At 40.2% G+C, this 19,705-nt stretch overlaps 1 protein-coding gene across 3 annotated transcripts; it reads right to left on the reverse strand.

Annotated features, from left to right (window-relative positions):
• Positions 1 to 863: 863 nt before the first annotated feature.
• Positions 864 to 19,664, reverse strand: SNAP29 (synaptosome associated protein 29). Of its 3 annotated transcripts, none has more exons than XM_025190539.3 (7): positions 19,522 to 19,664; positions 17,924 to 18,205; positions 12,830 to 13,026; positions 11,036 to 11,121; positions 10,311 to 10,415; positions 8,720 to 8,905; positions 864 to 2,273 (listed from the first exon to the last, which is right to left on the reverse strand). In XM_025190539.3, the coding sequence occupies exons 2-6, from the start codon at positions 18,176 to 18,178 to the stop codon at positions 8,748 to 8,750; spliced, it is 801 nt and encodes a 266-aa protein (XP_025046324.2). In that variant the 5' UTR covers positions 18,179 to 18,205; positions 19,522 to 19,664; the 3' UTR covers positions 864 to 2,273; positions 8,720 to 8,747. The 3 variants fall into 3 exon arrangements, with proteins under 3 accessions (XP_025046324.2, XP_089631353.1, XP_075754363.1); XM_089775227.1 differs by lacking the exon at positions 864 to 2,273 and adding an exon at positions 5,784 to 5,904; XM_075898248.2 differs by lacking the exon at positions 864 to 2,273 and having other exon boundaries at positions 5,784 to 8,905; positions 19,522 to 19,662.
• Positions 19,665 to 19,705: the final 41 nt, after the last annotated feature.

Genomic DNA, 19,705 nt, shown 5'->3' on the forward strand with positions numbered 1-19,705 from the left:
CAGAATTGAAAAGTGAGGGGGGATCTGATAGCAGCCTTCAACTTCCTGAAGGGAGGTTCCAAAGAGGCTGGAAAAAGGCTGTTCTCAGTAGTGACGAATGGCAGAACAAGGAGTAATGGCCTCAAGATACAGTGGGAGAGGTCTATGTTGGATATTAGGAAAAACTATTTCACTAGGAGGGTAGTGAAGTATTGGAATGGGTTACCTAGAGAGGTGGTGGAATCTCCATCCCTAGAGGTTTTTAAGTCTCAGCTTGACAAAGCCCTGGCTGGGTTGATTTAGATAGGATTGGTCCTGCCTTGGGCAGGGGGATGGACTTGATGACCTCCCGAGGTCTCTTCCAGCTCTATGATCTTACAAAAGACATGAAACTGAGTCCTCACCCTGACACTCCCATATCCTCATGGTGGGTGTCTCCCCTTTTATCTGTGCTTTTGCAGTGGGATCCCACCTCCCTCACTACCACCCCCACTAACATCCATGCTCTTGTCCTGGGATTCCCTGCCCCTGAAAGCAAAACCCACTGGCCTCGCCTGTTGGCAGCTGAAGCATGTCTGCTTGGGCAGCTCCCTAGCCACCATGGTTAACATGGTGGCAGAGGCAGCCAGCATGGCTTCCCTGATCAAGCGGCACCCTCTGCAGCCAGAACTTTGCGAGCACTGCGTGCTTGGGTACTGTTGGCAGCAATGTGCCTGAGTGAGTCCCTGCATGCTGGCCACCACTCTTTGTTCCCATACTGGTGGTCACACGAACCTGATTAAATAACTTTTTCAAAATATTTCATGGGCTGGATTAGGGAAGCATATAGGCTACAAGTGGCCCACTGATGAGGAATTTGAGACTCCTGCCTTAGGACAATAGCATTTATCCCATGGAAAAGCTTTTATTTAACTGAAACAGCTAATAGCACAAGACACCTCATCCTTCTTCCCAAAAATCAGGCATCTTAACACTCTCTTTAGAAGATACAATACCCCTTTAACGTGCTCCTTCTTGAGTTCCCACTGCACTTGAGTACCCCTCTTCAAGGTCACCTGAAAGCTAGAAACTGTATAATTTGCAGATCCGTAGTCCCCTTTGCTAGTTTGGTGACATATTATCAAAATAGCACTTATAAATGGACTTGGTAGTATGTATCCAATGCCCTCTACTGGACAAAATATTACTTGAGTGTGAAGTCTTAATACAGCCTCAAGTGGTACAGACTGCAGCTGAAGATTCTACATATTTTCACTGCCAAATTGTCAAATAAGAATCAGAATGTGTGCTGAACATCCCTCTCCCCCAGGCCTGGCTATATACCCTTTTTAAAAAAGTGTCCCACTGATTCTCATACCAGTGATAGAGTTACTATGGACAAAGCATAGGTCTTTTAGCTACTGTGCATCTAGAGCTGTTTTCAGCACATATAAATGATCATTATTAAGATGCCTGTGCCCCAGGGATACTATAGGTTGAAATTCTCAGCTGTGTCTACACTGGTGCGAGAAGTGCACTGTTCTTATGCAAGAGGCCACTGTAGACAGGCAACATAAGTTTCTTGCGCAAGGAAGCCCTATGGTTAAAATGGACATCAGAGCTTTCTTGCGCAAGAGAGAGTTTACACTGGCATGGATGCTCTTATGCAAAAGCACATGCCAGTGTAGACGCTCTCTTCTGGAAGAGTTTTTGCACAAGAACTCTTCCACAAAAGAGTTCTTGCGGAAGAAGCTGCCAGTGTAGACGTAGCCCTCTAGCCCAGCATTCTATGGTCCAGCAAAATCCTTGGTCTGGCATGATTTTAGTTATTGAGTTATCTGCTTATCAGAAGAGTAGCTAAGTTTCCTACAGTCCCGTAAAGTTTATTTCCACCACCAGTCCGGACTCTGTGTGCATGAAAGAAGGGAATTAATTGACATGAACAGTTTTTTTAAGTAGAAATTATTTCCATAGATCCTCCCAACAATTCCTCAGTAACTTCCAGATCTTCCAGGAAAGATATTATGAACAAGTTCTTGAAGATCAGACTCTGATCTGTCAGTTTGTTCGGTCACACGTTTTATAGTCCATCTGTTTTCTTTAGATGATAGCTGTGCGAAACACCAGAGAATTTACTTCAGAGACACTACAGTAGCTGATGTTTATTTTTGATATTTCTGGTGAGTTAACATTTTTCATCTTTCACTATATCCCAATATTGCCTTTAATTACTTCTTGTCAGCAGATTTTCAAGTTATCCCTTCCGGCTGGTCTCTCCCAGATTCTTCATTTGACAACACTCCAGTCATGATACACTGCAGAAAGAGGTATCAAAATGGGAAAGCAGTTACTTTTATTTTAAATTTCATCAAAACAAGCTGGGCTGCTATAATATATGGTCAATGGCTAACTTAATCATTTTAAAATCATCACAGAAACATGACAAGAATATATCTCTTCTCTACGTTGAAAGATTTAATTTTGTATATACTCCCAACAAAAGTACACAATTTCACAACACTTATCAATTTTCTGTCCAAATCTTTGAATTGTTCTTATTCAGTTACATGCCACTAGAAGTTTTACCTGTTGTTGCTCGAGTCCTTAATTTTTGTTCTTTGGAAAAGAAAATGTAAATCATTGTCCTGGACTAGAGCGAGGGAGGAGGGGGGTCAGTATATTGGCTGCTCCTCACTGCCGCATGCATATAGGGAAAGTGATAGAACTCACCTGAACTGTCTTCCCCAGGTTTATCCAAGCCCTGGGAAACATCCTGGGACAGTGGAAACTGGCTCCAGTCAGATGACAATCTCCTGGCTGGCAGGTATGATGTCCAGATCGGCCTTCTCCTCCTCCACAACCCCACCCTCATGGAGGCTGACACCAGGGGAGTCCTGTCTGGAGTCAAGGACGAGGGGGGGGGGGGAGAAGGTGACCAGTCCCTCTCCCAGGATAGCATCTAGCTGCTTGTAGTAGTGGCACGTGAGATGTGCTGCCCCAGAGCAGGAACTTTTCTGCCTGGCCTTGGTGTAGGCCTGCCAGAGTTCTTTTATTTTCATTTGCATGTAGTTCAGAGTGCACCTGTACATTAGTAGGAGCATTGCCAGCAGATCTGGGGAAGTGAATATTTCTCTTTATTCAGCACTGGTGAGAACACATCCGGAGTGTTGTGCCCAATTCTAGGCCCCCCATTACAGAAAGGATGTGGATGCATTGGAGAAAGTCTAGTAGAGGGCAAGAAAAGTGATTAAGAGAGCTGGAGCACATGACTCATGGGGAGAGTCTGAGGGAATTGGGCTTATTTAGTCTACAGAATAGAAGAGTGAAGGGGGATTTGATAGCAATCTTTAAACTACCTGAAGGGAGGTTCCAAAGAGGCTGGAGAAAGGATGTTCTCAGTAGTGACAGACGGCAGAACAAGGAGCAATGGTCTCAAGTTACAGGGAGAGAGGTCTAGGTCGGCTATTAGGGAAAATGGTTTCACTAGGAAGGTGGTGACACACTGGAATGGGCTACTTAAGGAAGTGGTGGAATATCCATCCCTAGAATCCTGGCTTGACAGAGTCCTGGCTGGGATGATTTAGAGGAGACTGGTCCTGCAGGGGGTTGGACTCAATGACCTAATGGGGTCTTTCAACCCTATGAAGTGTGTGCTCCCTTTGTAAAGGTGGGATGACAGAGACTTTCATCTCCTATTTGTAGGAGATCCATGCTAAGGGACAAACCAATAGCTAGAATTTTACAGGTAGCAGATCTTTAATTGTAAGCATCATTCTGATTCTTCTAAGAACTGCCTCATTTCTACCGAGAGTTCCTTGCAATAGGACCTTCTAAGGCTCTTTCTTGTGGCACTAAGGTATTTAAAGGCCTATCATACAGAGACTACTAAAATCCACATTACTTTCCCAAAATACAAGTAACATCACCACCAAGGTTACAGGCTCATTGGAAAAATACTCGTGTGACTAGACTTGGGACCATGCCCTCCACTACATGCCTGCTGGTTTAGATCTTGCAGCATGCTGCATAATCTGACTGCCTTATTTCTAAAGAACTGCCCCTTTAACAAGATCTAGCCAGCCAGTGATATTCATTGCTAAATTAAAATACTATGACAATTTTTATATTGATTTTTTTTAAAATAAAGTCTGCATTTTATTACCAATCATTAAAGTTATCAATGTTAACTGGGCATGCCAAACCTCACAATTCAGGGTCTGATGTGAACATCACAGGGTCAGGTAGAACTTCAACTGTTTCATCCCACCCTCAAAAACATCTGCTTCTAAGCACAGAAATCGCAATAGACCCATGAATTGGAAATCCTAGTTATTCCCTCTATTCTTATTTTTGTCATTCTGCAAGAAATGACTGGTGAAATTATATAATTTGTTCAAGCATCTCCTTTCGAACTGCAGTTCCTAAGAGTGTCACCACATTAAGCACTGTTGGGAATGGACAGGACAGAACAGAATGTATAATGGAAATATTTCCATTAAAGAATATCCTTTAACTAGAAAAAAAATACAGTAAACATATCTTGACTGTTTTCAACATCTGAAAACAATATTCTTATCCTGGAAATAAAATGTAAAAGTTTTCATACACAACCACCTTTATTGAGCATTTCACTGTTCAAAATAGATTCCATTTGACATCTTAAATTGCTGAATTACAATCCAGTTTAATCTTTCATTAAAAAGGAAGCAAAAATTAAATTTTGCTTACATAAAAAAGCATTACATCTGTGAGGTGTACAATTATGTTACTGTTAATAAAGCCAGGGTGTGGTCAAATAATCACTACTGTAATGCTGATGTCTTACAAATTTCAAAGCCAAAAATGTTCTTTCCAATGGAATTATCCATCGGAAAAAAGGAACAGTCAGTTTTCTCTGAAAGCTGAACAGCTGGAAAGTGTATTTTCTATTCCCTAGTTCTACACCAGGCAAACACTTCACAAAAGCTATGAGGCAGCAAAATATTTTCATTTAAATCATGTAAAAAATCTGAAATTTTAGGCACAAGCTAAATTTCAGAGAGTACTGTTTGCATATGACCTAAATGCAGTAGCCTCAATACAGCAAAAGTTTTTTAGACATTCTGTATATAGATACAAAGTCATAGGTCATGACCTTGTATTGGGCATCATGCAGGCAAACCTCTGTGTCCAATGTTTTTAGTGAGGCTTAGCCTGTGCAGTTCCTAGTGTAAGAACAAAGCCTTGTAGCCCTACATCTTGGCTGCCCTAGATTTAGTGAAGTTTGGGTTGACTGTTCAAGAACAGTTTTATAGATATAAGAAGCTAATGTACAGATTTAATTTTTAAAAAGGCTACTCACGGTCAAATCTATGCTCAGGAAGAGGAAAAAAAATCTGAATATTTGTAATACCGTGAACCATATTTGAAGAAGAAATCTTCCTAGGCGGCAGTCTGTATTACTTTATAAAGATGCCAGCAGAGAAGATTTTGCAACCTTACTTTGAAATTTAATGCTGGTTTCCACTCAAGCCAATTAACATTGCTTTGTCTACAGTGTCACCAGATATGTTCTGCTACAATGGAACTACCCTGATAAAAGCACACTTAAGCAGAGTAGTTGGTATAAATGGCACACCGTAGTAAACTTGCATAATCATTTCCAAAAAAGCTTAAGCCAATATGAGAGGATGAATTTCTCCATGGTATTTGAGAGAAAGAGGAAATGGCATTGTAGATGCAAGAGCTAAAACTAATTACAGAAAATAAACTTTCAGCAGCATGGCTAGGAAAACATTTCTAAGAAAGAAAGTAAGTCAGCTTTTCAGTTATTTCCTCTTTTGTAAAAAAAATGTAATTTTAGCAAGAATTTCATCACTGTATTACAAAATACAGCACTGTTATCTTCATGAGGTTAACATTTACAATATGTTCTTTAGCAGCCCACAGTTGCATTTTCTATGAAAGCTAGGGGAAAAAAAAAAAGAGTTCAGCTTGTAGGAGATTTTAATTTATGGTTAAACACAACTCACATTCCTACAAAACAGTCCTAATGTAGAAAGCAAGCCTTTAAAATAGGATCACAGAAGTTAGAAGAACAGGAAGCCCCTAAACAATAAAGAAATAACTGCAGATGTCACCAATTGGCAAAAGTGAACGGGGTTGAGTAAAGAGATGAGGAATTAGTCCTTTGTAGAACTCCCATCTAATCTGAGTTCTGGTTTGAAATGTGTAAAAATCTGCTTTAGCTTTTAGAAAATTTGATTTCTTACAACAAGGTTCTCTCCGCTAAGGACACAAGCAGATTTTAGTAAGGTTGATAAAGTTACTTTATTAAAAAGAAAAGGTTATCTTTTAATGAAATAATTTAGTTTAAGAAGAAATATAATGTATGTCAGAAAGGCATCTGAGAAACTAACAAATGCAATGCTATCATTGTTCATATCCAAGCCCTGTCTTTCCTCTTGATTTCAATATACACAATCTCATCACTAGATTCTTCTTCATTAGCTACAACTCAATAGAGAAAACTATTCAGCCTGCACACAGATTACCAATGTCTTCCTTTAGGAAAAGTCTAGTTGAGGGGTAAGCACATACACATGAAGGCAGATTTCAAAAATAGAATAATGTTACCAATTTACTAGAATTTTGCACAGTTTTAAAACTCAGGATAGAATACATACACACACAGCTTAGACCCATAAAATAAAGATGCCTGTCAATCAGCTCTTGTTCTGGAAGTCTATAGCACCAAAAAAAAAAAAAAAAAAAAAACCCCACACCCACCCTAACCTCCCCACATTGTTTTTCAAAGATTACTTAAGCCAAATGTACATAGGACAAATATTACATTCTTCCTTCCCCTCACATACTTTCAGCTTTTTACAAGTTAATGACACCAGTTACTTCATAAATAAATGCCTTAATATTAAGAGACAGCTTATCATTGATGAATATCCTTATAGTGAGGAAAAGAAGTTGTCATGGTATGTATAAACAAGGGGGAGAAGATCTGTAGGTAGTAACAGGCTTTCAAACTTCCAAAAGGCAGATAAAGAGAAAATGAAAGGTAATGAAATACATGGCAGTATACTATTGCAATTGGCAACTGTGTATTTCCTGCTGGCAGCAGCCACTTTCTTTGCAAAGTGAAGCATAAACTAGTTTTTGAATGGTTTCACATCTGGGAATGTAATTACCAGGAGACCTAGAGAAGTAACATTGCCCCTAACAGATGGTTTAATGCTTCACCTTCCTACCTAGACTGTATAGAACAAGAAGGTTGAAAATTCTAAGTCCTCTCTAAGCTAGAGGGAGTGTGTCAGAAGATGGGATTTTTAACCATCTGAACAAGTCTTTTTTTTTAAAAAGTGTGAATTTGATCATGAAAGGTGCCAAATTAACAGAGCCAGAAAACAAAGTTTTCTATTTATCAACACATCATGCAGTACAGGCAACTGTGTACATGATTCCCCACAGTGCCAATCAATGTGCCATCTGTAGGGATCTATTGCAGTGAGCAGGTTTTTAAATTTGCTGGCCTCACTGCTGCGACTGCTGACAAGGTTCTTACTATCAAATATGGGGATGATTTTGTGATATGGATGCTTACCTCATAAGATTTGAACAGACATTACCAGCTCATTTTACAGAGGTCACCAGATCAGGTAGATGATGGCCTTTTGGTTGTTACTTTCCCAAGATGGTAGAATTGAAGTGATTTTTGTTCAACAGTGTTATTTACTAAGGCTTAAGGGGGAAAAAAAACAGCAGGGGGAAAGACAGTTTGGATTTCAAAAACTGAAATAAAGGCATTTGTCTTCTGCAGAAAATCAGAACTGCAAAGCCAGAGAACTGAAAAGCATGTAGGTACAAGTTTAATTTTTCAACAGTGGTGATGGAGGTGAAGTAACATAAGACTACAGGCATGAACGCCCCACTCCACCTTTCTTATTTGAGAAAAAAAATTTAGAAATTGAAATACTAGTCCATATCTCCATTTCTAACAGTTGCTGCTGTTCAAATAATTACCTACTTAGTAGGCTGCCAAAAGGCAGCACATGAAAAAGAACAACCACCAACATTGGTGGAGGATATTTGAATGTGCAGAATCAGGGTCTAAAAATGTAAAGTTACTTGTGCCTGTTTGCAATAGAGGAAAGATTTCAGGATTGGAGCCTTCAAGATCAGTATTTTGTGATAATCTTGACAATACTGAAGGGGATTAGTTGACACTTCCTCCAAGGCAGAAGGGGAACACAACACTGCATGTCACATTTAACAACTAATCCAATTGCCTGGAGACTTCTGAGATTCTTTAGGAACCCACAGAGAAATGCTAGGGGACATCATTCAGAAATATTTTTACAGGTGGTAATCTGTATGTGTACATATGCCTGTTTAAAAATAATTACAACTGGCAACCATTTGTTCTGAAACAAACAGTACATTCTGTACTATTCGGTTATCTTTGCCATAGCTTTAGGGGAAACGGCACTGAAACACTGAAAAGTCCTACATGCACATGACATATGAGTGGACATCCACAGTGAAGGCATGAATCTCAAACCAGATGCAGAAAGATGTCCTGTCCAACATACACTTCTGTATACATCAAGAAGTGTTTTAAGGTCTTGTATTAGCTATCATTAAAATTGCAGACTCTGGAGTGTAAGTCACTTACAAAGAAAGAAATGGATATTGCCCAAGATTTAAAACCAAAACAATACCTTCCCCCACCCAAAAAAAGCCCCAGCAAGATAATCATATAAGACCTTACACTGAAGGAAAGAATTTCTGAGAAGTCTTTAAAGTTGACGGACTTTTCTTTCAGTGCTTGTAATATTGACATCCAGTGTATCTACTTTTTTGGTTAGCCGGTCAAGAATGTCATCCTGCTCTTCAATTTCTGTCTGTAGACCCAGAGCCAGGTTTTTCAGACGGCTCAGCCCATCCGACATTTCACCTGCCAATGGAGAGAAGGAGAAGGAAGGGTCAAACAGTAGGAATTACAAGAGATAGGTGCCATTTAAATGTATACTGTCAAATTGCACTCAAAAACCTTAAACAAAAAAAAAAAAAAAAAAAAAAAAAAATCAGTGAAAAAACTAATTATTCCTCCACAATATTTGCAATACAAATGTTACAAGACTAGTAGTACATTACTACTAGAAAAAGTGACTAATCTCTTTTGTTGCTCAAAGTGTGAATGTAGTAAGCTACAAGACATTAAATTTAGTTATCATTTATTCTTTATAAACTAAACATATTTTTCAAGTGTAAAATATTTAAACATGTTAACTTTCTTCCTTTAAAGATGAATCTATTTTGCATGCCTCTGTACATCTGACACTTGAACATGAGCAGGCTCAGTTTATTGTGAAAAAGATCAAAATACACAGAAATAAAATAGTTACTTCTATAAAACTCCAATGCTTGCAGTAAACCTAATTTCCATATCCAGCTTTTAGAGTATTTATTTTCATAAGGTACAAAAGTGTATGTGTGTCTGTGTGTGTGCGCCCCCATATGCTAGAATGTTGTCTTTGAAGTACTGTATTTGCAGAAAAGAAGTTTACCGCACAATTGGTTACCACAAATGTTTTAAAAACTAACAAGTTCAAAGTGGGTTGAGAATAGAATTCTTTGTGTATTTGTTTTCATCCATACCACTCTTTCCAAGTCAGAATACGAGAGACATTTGATACAGAACATTAAGGCTTTCATTCCTTCCATTTTTTTCTGGTTTTGTCTACATTTTAAGCTCATTAAAGTTAAGAATTTGTAAAGACTTCAGAATCTAAATGGATGAAAAATAAATGGCACGTTATAAAAAGAATTGTTCAGCAGTCCAGTAACCAAACATTTTTTAATAATTGTTTTTGCCTTCATGAAATCCCAATACTGAAATAAAAACCAGAGAAGAACAGACAATAGAGACCCCAGTAGGGATGCCTCCTTGTAGATGTTAGTTTCCCTACAGATTTATATTATTGCAACAATCTTGATCAGTTCCAATAAAGAGTTAGTTTTATGTGAAAAGCATTTTTAATTCGATCTGTTGCTAACCTGTGTTATCTAGTCAAAATTCTTTTTGGACCAGAAGTGTACGTACTATTTATGGTATATGCGAAACATGGTGGGGCTCAATCATTAAGATTAGCCTGAAGCATGTAGTAACAGATCTACCAGGCAGAAACTTTTGAAATAGGGACAGCATGCACAGAGGATCTTTTATGATCAAAAGTCTGTTTGTAAACTAAACAAAGTTTTAGGCAAACAAATAGCTGGATACAGACTGGTCCGAGTTCTCAGGCTTTGAATAGCAAGATATGGAAGTTAAGTTACATTAGCTTCAATTTCTAACTCACCTAAGTTGCTGTCAATTTTCTGGTGGTAAGCTCGGAGATGTTGATTCTTTGGATAAACTTCGGATTGAGCAGAAGATTCCAAACTGGTTCCACTTAAGTCATAGTCTGTTAACAACATAGATGCTTTTAGACCTTACACACAAAAGAATGGTTCAGTACTAGCAAAGCTCCTATTACCCTAGCTGACTGACAGCTGGCTTTCAGTCATCTGACTCTCACGGACACCTAGTATATTCAATCCAACATCTCTGTCAGTAGCTCTGGCTTTATGATTTGCAGAGACCCATGTTTGCAAGTTAATTACCTGGTTGTAAACTGAAATAGTAATTCAAGTCCTCTGTGTTCCTTTCTATTACTTAGCAAGAAAAAAAAACTGGGCTTAAGCCACAAAAGCCAAGCAGTGCCCTTTAAGGGCAAGTCACAAAGCAGCTGTTTGTATCCTCTAGTGCATGGGTTCCCAAACGGAACCATTTTTCTGAACCATTTTTAATCATTTGATAGACACAGGATATGGCTACTCTTGAACATACAAGGCAGCTGTTTTTTAATTGCTTATGCTGCATATGCATAAGGAAAGAAAATACTGAATCTTGCAAGCTTCTTAACTTTTTATTGTTAGTATTTCTATGTGATGAAAATTCTTACCATGAATGCTAAATAGATACAGGTCTAAGCTATGTAATGTACTCTCAAAGCCACTGACAAAAATACATATGTTAACAAACCAGAATTACGCAGCTTCCTTAAATTTGGATGACTTTCTTGGTACTTTGATTCCTGTTCTTTACTAAAAACCATGGCTTCTTTTAATCTGGTAAAAAGAAGGGAAAGAAGAAAAAAAAGGAAATATTTTTAGTAACCATTGGTTGAATTCTGTATCCATTAAATAGGATTAGACTCCAAATTCCTTTAAGGACAACAAACTGCTTCGTATTTAGAACCAGACCCCTTTCTCTCATAGAAGTTTACTGGCATTCATTTTTAATCTTTCAGGGCTCAATAATGCTCTCTTTGAAATCAATACAAAATTCCTACAAAGTTTAGTGGAAACAGATTCAAGCCCTCAGTCTTTATCAGTATAGGTACTCACCAAGGCAAATAGCCAAATATCATAAACTCACTTGCTCCACCCCCCTCACCCAAAACAATACACATACAATGTTGCTCTGTAATTCACACATTCCTGCTCTGAAAGTGAATGTGACATGGTTCTCTTCTAAAAAAGTCAGCTTAACTTTTGTTTTTATTCATTCAGAGATGTTAGTAAAGTGGAAGAGAAATACACGAGGCCACAGGATATGTAAGTGGGAGTTTTTCAGTATGCTTGATTTTGGCAGGGTTCTACCTCTAGATTTCCTTTAAAATAAAATAAAAAAAAAAAATCACACTATTTACAAGGTTGTACAGCTACAAGTCTATGCACCGTTCCCATTACAGAAACTTTCCAGATAATATGAAAATCATTCTTAGCACAAATTCAACCATATTTAATATATAAAATTAATGGAGATTGCCTATCTCCTAGAACTGGAAGGGACCTTGAAAGGTCACCGAGTCCAGTCCCCCGCCTTTACCATCCCTGAAATTTTTTTTGTCCCAAATGGCCTCCGCAAGGATTGAACTCACAACCCTGGGTTTAGCAGGCCAATGCTCAAACCACTGAGCTATCCCTCCCCGAAACCAAACCAAACACAAAAAAAACCAATCGCTTTTGTCTTCAAATGCTTTAACTATTCAATTTTCTCATCACTCGGAAGTAGATCTACATGCATCAATACAAACCTGCGGCAATACTAGGCAATCTGGCCCGTACTGACTCTAGTGCCTATGCAGACTCAAGTGCAGAATTGGGGTTCAACTTCATAGACAGAACAACAGAGTACAAGTCAGAAAGAACACCTTTACACAGTGAAGCAAATACACTTCATGGAACACAGAATGGAGACTATGTTATTTAAACTAAAGCATGCTGGCTACTTTTAAGTTGTGCAGGTAGATTTTATGAAGGGTTCAGAATAGAAGAGGAAACAGTGGCCTTACATACCATCTCAAGAAAGATATTTCAGTTAAAAGAGGGGCATCATGAAGTAGTGTTTTTGTCTACATCCTGCAGTGCATGGAATCAGTTTGTGAGACTTCTCTTCTAAGAGGCAGGTCTCCTTGCCAACCTTAGACAACTCATACCTCCCCATACTGAAGGGAAACAGGGGCACAATCTAAAGGGAGGACACGTCCGCCTTGTGTCTTGTTTGCCCAGCAACCCTCACTTTCTACACCCAGATTGGGGCTGTTTTGTTCTTCCATCCTTACATTACTGTGGGTGCTTCCAGGGACAAGGTCCAAGCATGTTGGGGGACACATGCAGGAGGAGGACAGAACACCTCTCTCCCACCCCCAAATATGTGACAATGGGAATAGTGGAAAAGGATGAATAAAACTCTCCTTGCCCCATCTATACATTGCTGCCTCTGCCAATTTCAGCTGACTAGTACCACTCTTAAAATTCTAATTCTACTCACCTGCTGTTTGCTTGGTGTTCAGGGGCCCCATTCTGTTCAGGCTTAGTTTCTGGAGGTTTAGATTTGAAGTAGTTTACAAAACCACCAAAGACACTTTTTATGCTGTTTATGTGTCTTTGACTGATCTTTAAATCCTGGTCCATTTTATCCACCATTCGTTCAGTGCGCTTTAGCGCCTCACCCTGACGCACAAGTTCCTAAAGGGAAATAGAAAAAAAAAGTAGTCAGGTCAATGGATAGATTGTCATCAATGGCTTTAACATTTCAGAATAAGATTTCAAGAGATCCATTTCCCCTTCTGTCTGTAAGTATTACTATACATCTCCTTAGCACATTAGATGTTATAGGTTTATCCTACAAACGCTTAAAGTGTCACAGATTTAAGATGCTGTTCTTATTTAGGCAAGCCAGTTAAGTGGAAACAGGAAATCAGAAGGCTGATTTCTTTCTGAAATTTGAGTTAAACCCTCTTGGCCTGCATATGCATATGTCAATATAGATGAAATATGTTCACTCCTCCATCTTCAACATGCTACTTCTAATATGATGTAGCCTTAACTTTTTTCTTCTAATTATACAGATGGACATTTTATGTAAAATTCATTTCCTGGTTCATTATTAACTTAAGCACCACTTTTAACTACACAGCATTTGTGGAAGGAATATAGATTTAAGATTTTATTCTCATTTCATCTGCAGAATTTTCATTAATGTAAATGGACGATTTTCATAAGAATCAATGATAAATATAGATTAAGTTTTCTTACATGTTAAACTCATTCTCCACCTTCTAGCCCTCCTTTATGCAATTATTTGTATTATGCTGGTGCCTGGAGGCCTCAACTGGTGTTGTGGCCCACTGCACAAATCTGAAGTTGCTGAAGAGTTTATAGTCTAAAGAGAGCAAGATCACACCGCACGTCACCGGCACAGATAACAATAGAACAAGGGTTTCCTAGGTCTTAGCCCACTGACTTATCCATTAGATTCTGCGGTCTCAAACTGTATTTGGATTTAGGGATATAATAGTGTAGTCGATTTACCAATAAGTAAAAGCTTTAGGTTAATGCTACAGACTACATGCATTCCCTGCTTCCCTCACTAGTAAATTTTTTAGCAGGCTGGCCAACAGCCTAATTAGTCCTGGCTTGAGCTAGGTCCAGGACCATACCCCCATTGCAGCTCTGCATTTAAAGTATATTAGAAGTCAGGTGGGCAGGCAGTCTGGCTCAGGTCCAGATTGTGCCGGGTTCAGGAGCACATCCCCTCCCTATGAACAGGGGCTGTTGCCACTCCATGCTGCTGCCTCTGATAAAAAGGCAGCAACACAGGGCAACAGGCAGCCAGTCCACGAGAGGAGCTGGTTTTTAAACTATGTCCCCCGCGTGGACCAGCTCCCACCTAACACCCCGCCCTACTACCTCTGATACAGAAACAGCGGTGTGGAGTAACAAGGAGGCTCTTTGGAGTGCAGCTGTAGTGCATTGGCTGCTGGCCCCACCCCCCAGATCCATAGAATAGTCCAGTAACCAATATGAATTCATCAATCAACTATTCAATTAACCAATACTGAACATCCCTAATTTGATTATGCATGCACCAGTTCCTAATGTAGATGATGAAAGTGACAAGTAGAAACAAACAGTCAGGGTTTGAACCACTTTACTTTGTAGTACAAATATTTGTAAATCTTTACCCAATGGTAGTAAACAGGTTCTGATCAGGAATCAAACAAGCAGCTCGCTAAGCCCGGTGGCTCAGCACACAAAGGGACTGCTTCTTATTGCTCCACAAATATGAAGCAGCAGAATTAGTTTCACTTTTGTATTCCTTAGTACAAGGCTCAGTAGAAAAGTGGAAACAAAATTAGTTTATCCACTTCATTTGGTTTTCAGCATTAAATGTGTAAAAAAGTTAACAAAGGGCTCAAAGAGCTTTATAGTTACATTTCAGGGTGTTAGAAACTGTGAAAAAGGGGAAACAAAAAAGAAAGCAAAAAATGCTGAGGGGGAACACACACATGCTTGAACAAAAAGTGCCTCTTTCTCCCTGAGGAAATTCTAAAGCATGCAGCCCTGTGGCAGTCAAATCAAGAGCTGTCAAATCTACCTCAAGGCACCTATAAGCTTTATTAGCTCTACAGTTCTTATTAAGAAATGCCAACTCCCTGCCACCTATTGTAAACAAGATACAGAAACCTGTTACTGTCATCATTTTTATCAGGTCCCACACCTTTATCTGTCCTTGCTAAGGTATATTCCATGGAAGTAAAAGAGCTGAAAAGAGATTATCTTTAAGGTGTTTAAGTCTCGGCTTGACAAAGCCCTGGCTGGGTTGATTTAGTTGGGATTGGTCCTGCCTAGAGCAGGGGGCTGGACTTGATGACCTGAGGTCTCTTCCAGCTCTATGGTTCTATGATTCTAATGCAGAATCTACACCTGTGAAGCAAGAAATGCTGTTAGAATTGTGAAATGGTTCACATTTTCACTAATAAATGGTATCATTTTCACACTAAATAATTCAGAAATAATCCACTGATTAAAACAAAAAACAAACACAAACCCACCATCATTAAAGAAGTCTTTCCTGCATTAACTGATTTTTAGAGCATATTGTTTTAAAAATCTAAAGCACACAGACATGCAATTTGGTATTTCAATGTCTTAAAAGATATGCAGCCAGAATTGCATTAATTAAAAACAGAACTACTACCCATCATCTCCCCTAAAAAACTGGTCATCTGAAGAAGTGGGCTGTGCCCATGAAAGCTCACGATACCATTTACATGTTGTTAGTCTATAAAGTGCTACCAGCCCATTTGTTGTTTTTAAAGTTTATCCTGTACAGACTAACTCAGCTACCCCTTGAAGCTTCAATCTCTCCTAGGTTTATCTAATTTTAGATGTGTCTCACAGGCTACGTCTACACTGGCCCCTTTTCCGAAAGGGGCATGCTAATTTTCAACTTCAGAATAGGGAAATCCGCGGGGGATTTAAATATCCCCCACGGATTTCCCTATTCTGAAGTTGAAAATTAGCATGCCCCTTTCGGAAAAGGGGCCAGTGTAGACGTAGCCACAGTGTCTCTTTTTATCTTGTTTCCCACTCAAGCAACCAGTTTGGACTAGACCAGTAATGTCCAAAGTCCGGCCCGCGGGCCAATTGCGGCCTGTGTTCCGGTTTAATACGGCCCCACAGGTAATTTGGCAATATCTATCTTTTATGGCCCCCAACGAATCCATATGTATTGAGATGAATACATTGTAAAATCTCAGTTCATGTCAGTTGGTCTAAATCAGTTATAAATATATTTGGACACAACATGTATACTTGGTGTTATGTTCCTGTTCATATTTTTTGAACTTAAAAGTTGACAGACAACCTTTATTACCAATAATATGTAATGTACTTTACAATGTTCCTGACATATTTCAGCTTCCTGGATTTTTTTTTTTTCATCTGGCCTTCAGATATGAAAGGCAGAGTGATTTAACACCTGTTTAGATTTGTCATCCATGTGACGAAATGGAAAGTATGCCGTTTGCAATAAACTTTGCATAAAATAGTTAATTTGAAAAAAGTTTGGACACCCCTGGACTAGACAGTCTACAATTAACTTCAAACCAGGCCTACTCCCCAAACTTTGGTCAGATTTTCAAACAATGGAGTAGTCCTATGGCACTTTAGAGACTAACTATCGATAGATAAGATTTATGAGCTTTCCCAAAATGACCAAATTGTTGTGATAGGGGTTGGATTTTTCATTCCACAATTAAGAGAATTTTTATTATTTCCTCTTAAGGTGTGTATATTGAAGAGTTCATTATCTAAATCAAGTCATTTAAGTTATTATAGACAATTATATGACTTTTGTACATATATTCTCTCAGGATAATATACACAAATTACTACTATTTGAATAAACATCCTACCTCGACAAATGAGGCAGCCCAAAAGACCAAATTAGCGACTATCCCCATCGGCGTAAAGGAAATCATAAGACTGGAGTTCTCAAGATCCCTTCATCTAATCCAGTCCTCTGTACTTATGGCAGGACTAAGTATTACGTCTATACTATCTCTGACAGATGTTTGTCTAACCTGTTTTTAAAAATCTCCAGCAATGAAAGTTCCCCAGTTTCATAAGGCAATTTACTGCAGTGGGAAACCACCCTGATTAACAGGGAGGAGTGTAAGAACATTACATAGTGTGCTATATTAGTTCAGGACATAATTTAAGAGGAAACAGAAATCTGTCAGACTTAACACAGATAGGACAACAGTTTTTATTAAACAATTGTGGCAACAGAATACCTAAACATATTTTGCTAATTTTAAATTGGCATTTTTACTGAAATATGACAAATCATACTGGTGTCATAAGAATCTCAAATCCCATAGAAGAAAGCTTTACTGCAAGAACTCAGGCATGCTTTCCTCAAGACTTTAAAGAAGCCAAGGAAGCAGCAACTTAGATTTCTTTAAAACAAACAAACTCCACAAGACACCACTACCAGCTTTCCCCCCGCCCCCTTGGTTTCAGGTGTTTGAAGGTTGTGTACACGGTCAGACATTTAATAAGACCAGTGGAGCAATAAGGATCAATAATACTGAAGCCACCCAGCATGAAATGAATTGTCACAATCAAAACTTGTATTCTGCACTCCGTTAGCCCCATTCTTAGGAATGTGAATTTTTAACCAGTACGCCTCACTCTTAGCAGGTGGGATTGGAGTAGCCTCCCTGCCTGCTGTGCCCTAGGTGGTTAAAGGAATGCTCCTGCCTGGCTAAAGGAACCCCAGTCTGCAGATGGGGAGGGGAGGGGGCAGAATAGGGGTGAAGGAAGGGTGAGATGCTCCTGCCCTGGTTAACTGATTAAGTTTAATGTTTAACTGGTTAACTAATTAATCACTATTTTACATCCTGGCCCATGATATTATACTGTGGAAAGTTACATAGATGGTTAAATATTTACAATTTGGATATCTGTTTAGTGTTAATATTTCTGGGTCAATCTGATATGTGACTAAATTAATCAAAAGGACATTTATGTAAAGTTTAATTCCAGCCCTTATTGACAGAAATAAATAATTTACCTCTGATGTAGCTACTCCAACTTGCTCAGATTCATAAATGAGAGAAAGAGATCTATTAGTGCTGTCCTCTGTAGCCTGAGCCCGTCTCAGAACTTCCTGCTGAAGATATCTCTGTTTATCTGTAGCCTCATCATGTTGCCTTTCAGAAGGTTCATTAAAGTTGTCATTGCCATAATTCCACTTCCTGGGCTTCAAACCTTCATTGTCATCGTCATCATCATCAAATGGATTACAGCTTTTCGTGTAAGATGACATAATGCCAGTTCCTGTTTTCTCTCTTTGCTATAATGAGTGGAATGAGAGAGAAGTGAGGTTAGAGTCACACTGGCATTGCCCAATTCTATAGCAACTGCTTTAATTCCAAAGGGATTGAACCTCAAGAGGATGAAAGATCTTTACCTGTAAAGGAAACTGCTTTTAATTTACCTTTATAACTAAGTTAATAAAACAGTTTAAGATATTTGATGAGATATGAGGCACAAAAGATATATGAGAGAGAGAGAGGAACAAATAATATATATCTGGGTGGGAAATTAGGTCTTGGCTTATCAGTTACACACACCAGTCCCCCGCATATAACCCAGCAGGGGCCTCCTTCCCTCCCTCAGTATTACAAACTCCACTCCTGGGACACACTGCAGCAGTCCATTGCAAGAGAAAAAAAATGAATCTGTATAGGCAACTGCAAATTCTCTGGGACTGATCCAAGCCTGCAGAACAGACTCTCACAGGATCAACAAAACATTGCTGATCTCACCACCTTCGGTTACAAGCATCACTAGAACTTATTTGACGATGCTTTTGCTAGCTCATAGCACAGGCTGCATATAATTAATAAAACAAAACATTACACTACACATTCAAGAATGAGGCACACATGACAAATATTAGCCAGGCTGTTTCATGCACGACCAGAAGAGTGCTGAGGGGGGCTCCTTTGCTATTTAAAATGGGGGAAAGGAGGGTCGGTGGGGAAAAGGAGTCAGCATTATCCTCTGACAATCAATATACAAAGCTCCTGCAACTGTGCTGACCTTCACCTGGTTTGGATAGATGCCGTAGGGCAGGAGAGGTTTTAACCCCTCTCTCTCTCACGGAACTTTACTAGCTCTTGCCTCTTCCTCCCCCGACGGGTCACACTGCAGATGTGAGACCATTCTCCGCAGCTCGGGCCTCTTCCCGGTCCAAAACCCCAGTGCTGCGGGCCGCCCCCTAGGAAGCTCTCCAGCTACAGCCTGCAGTCGGGGTGGCGGGGGAGGGGAGCACGCCCGCCTCAGGCCGCCCCCGCCTCAGCGCCACCCGGGGCATGTCCGAGTCACATCGCCCCTCAGGGCCGAGGGACCCAGCCCCCGCGGCAACCGGGGGGGAGGGTCTGAGTCCCGGACAGAGGCGCCCCCCGGTCCGCTCCTCACAGCTCCCGCCTCAAGCGGAATTCCCCGCGGGGGCGCCAGGCCCCGTCAGCCTCCGTGTAGGAGACGCCCCAGCCCCACGGAGCCGGGACACCGCCCCTCACGCGCCCCCCCCCCCCCGCCTCCGCCTCCGCGTCCCCCAGGGGCTTTATGACCGAGCTCGCCAGCGGGCCCACAGCCCTCACTCACCGGCCGCCGCCCGCGCCACCGGCCCACCCGAGCGCTGCCGGGGCCGCCCGGCTCCTCCGTCCCGTGACTCCACTGGCTTAAACCATCGCGGCGTCCTACGCAGGGGAAGCGGCTGGGAGAAACCACTCTGGCCCGTGGGTGGGTGTGTTCTGGGCTAGGGAGCCTGCAGGCTAAGGCGAGGAGA

The sequence above is a fragment of the Pelodiscus sinensis genome, chromosome Z, assembly GCF_052426305.1.
Source record: "Pelodiscus sinensis isolate ZL-2025 chromosome Z, ASM5242630v1, whole genome shotgun sequence".
Lineage (NCBI taxonomy): Eukaryota > Metazoa > Chordata > Testudines > Trionychidae > Pelodiscus > Pelodiscus sinensis.

What these genes read in the sequence shown, in the direction of transcription:
- SNAP29 (XM_025190539.3), bottom strand. Translation starts at nt 18,178, where the DNA reads ATGTCATCTTACACGAAAAGCTGTAATCCATTTGATGATGATGACGAT. An exon ending in GAACACCAAGCAAACAGCAG is followed by an intron (nt 11,122 to 12,829) that starts GTGAGTAGAATT and finishes TCTTTTTACCAG; the next exon opens with ATTAAAAGAAGCCATGGTTT. An exon ending in GAAAATTGACAGCAACTTAG is followed by an intron (nt 8,906 to 10,310) that starts GTGAGTTAGAAA and finishes CTCCATTGGCAG; the next exon opens with GTGAAATGTCGGATGGGCTG.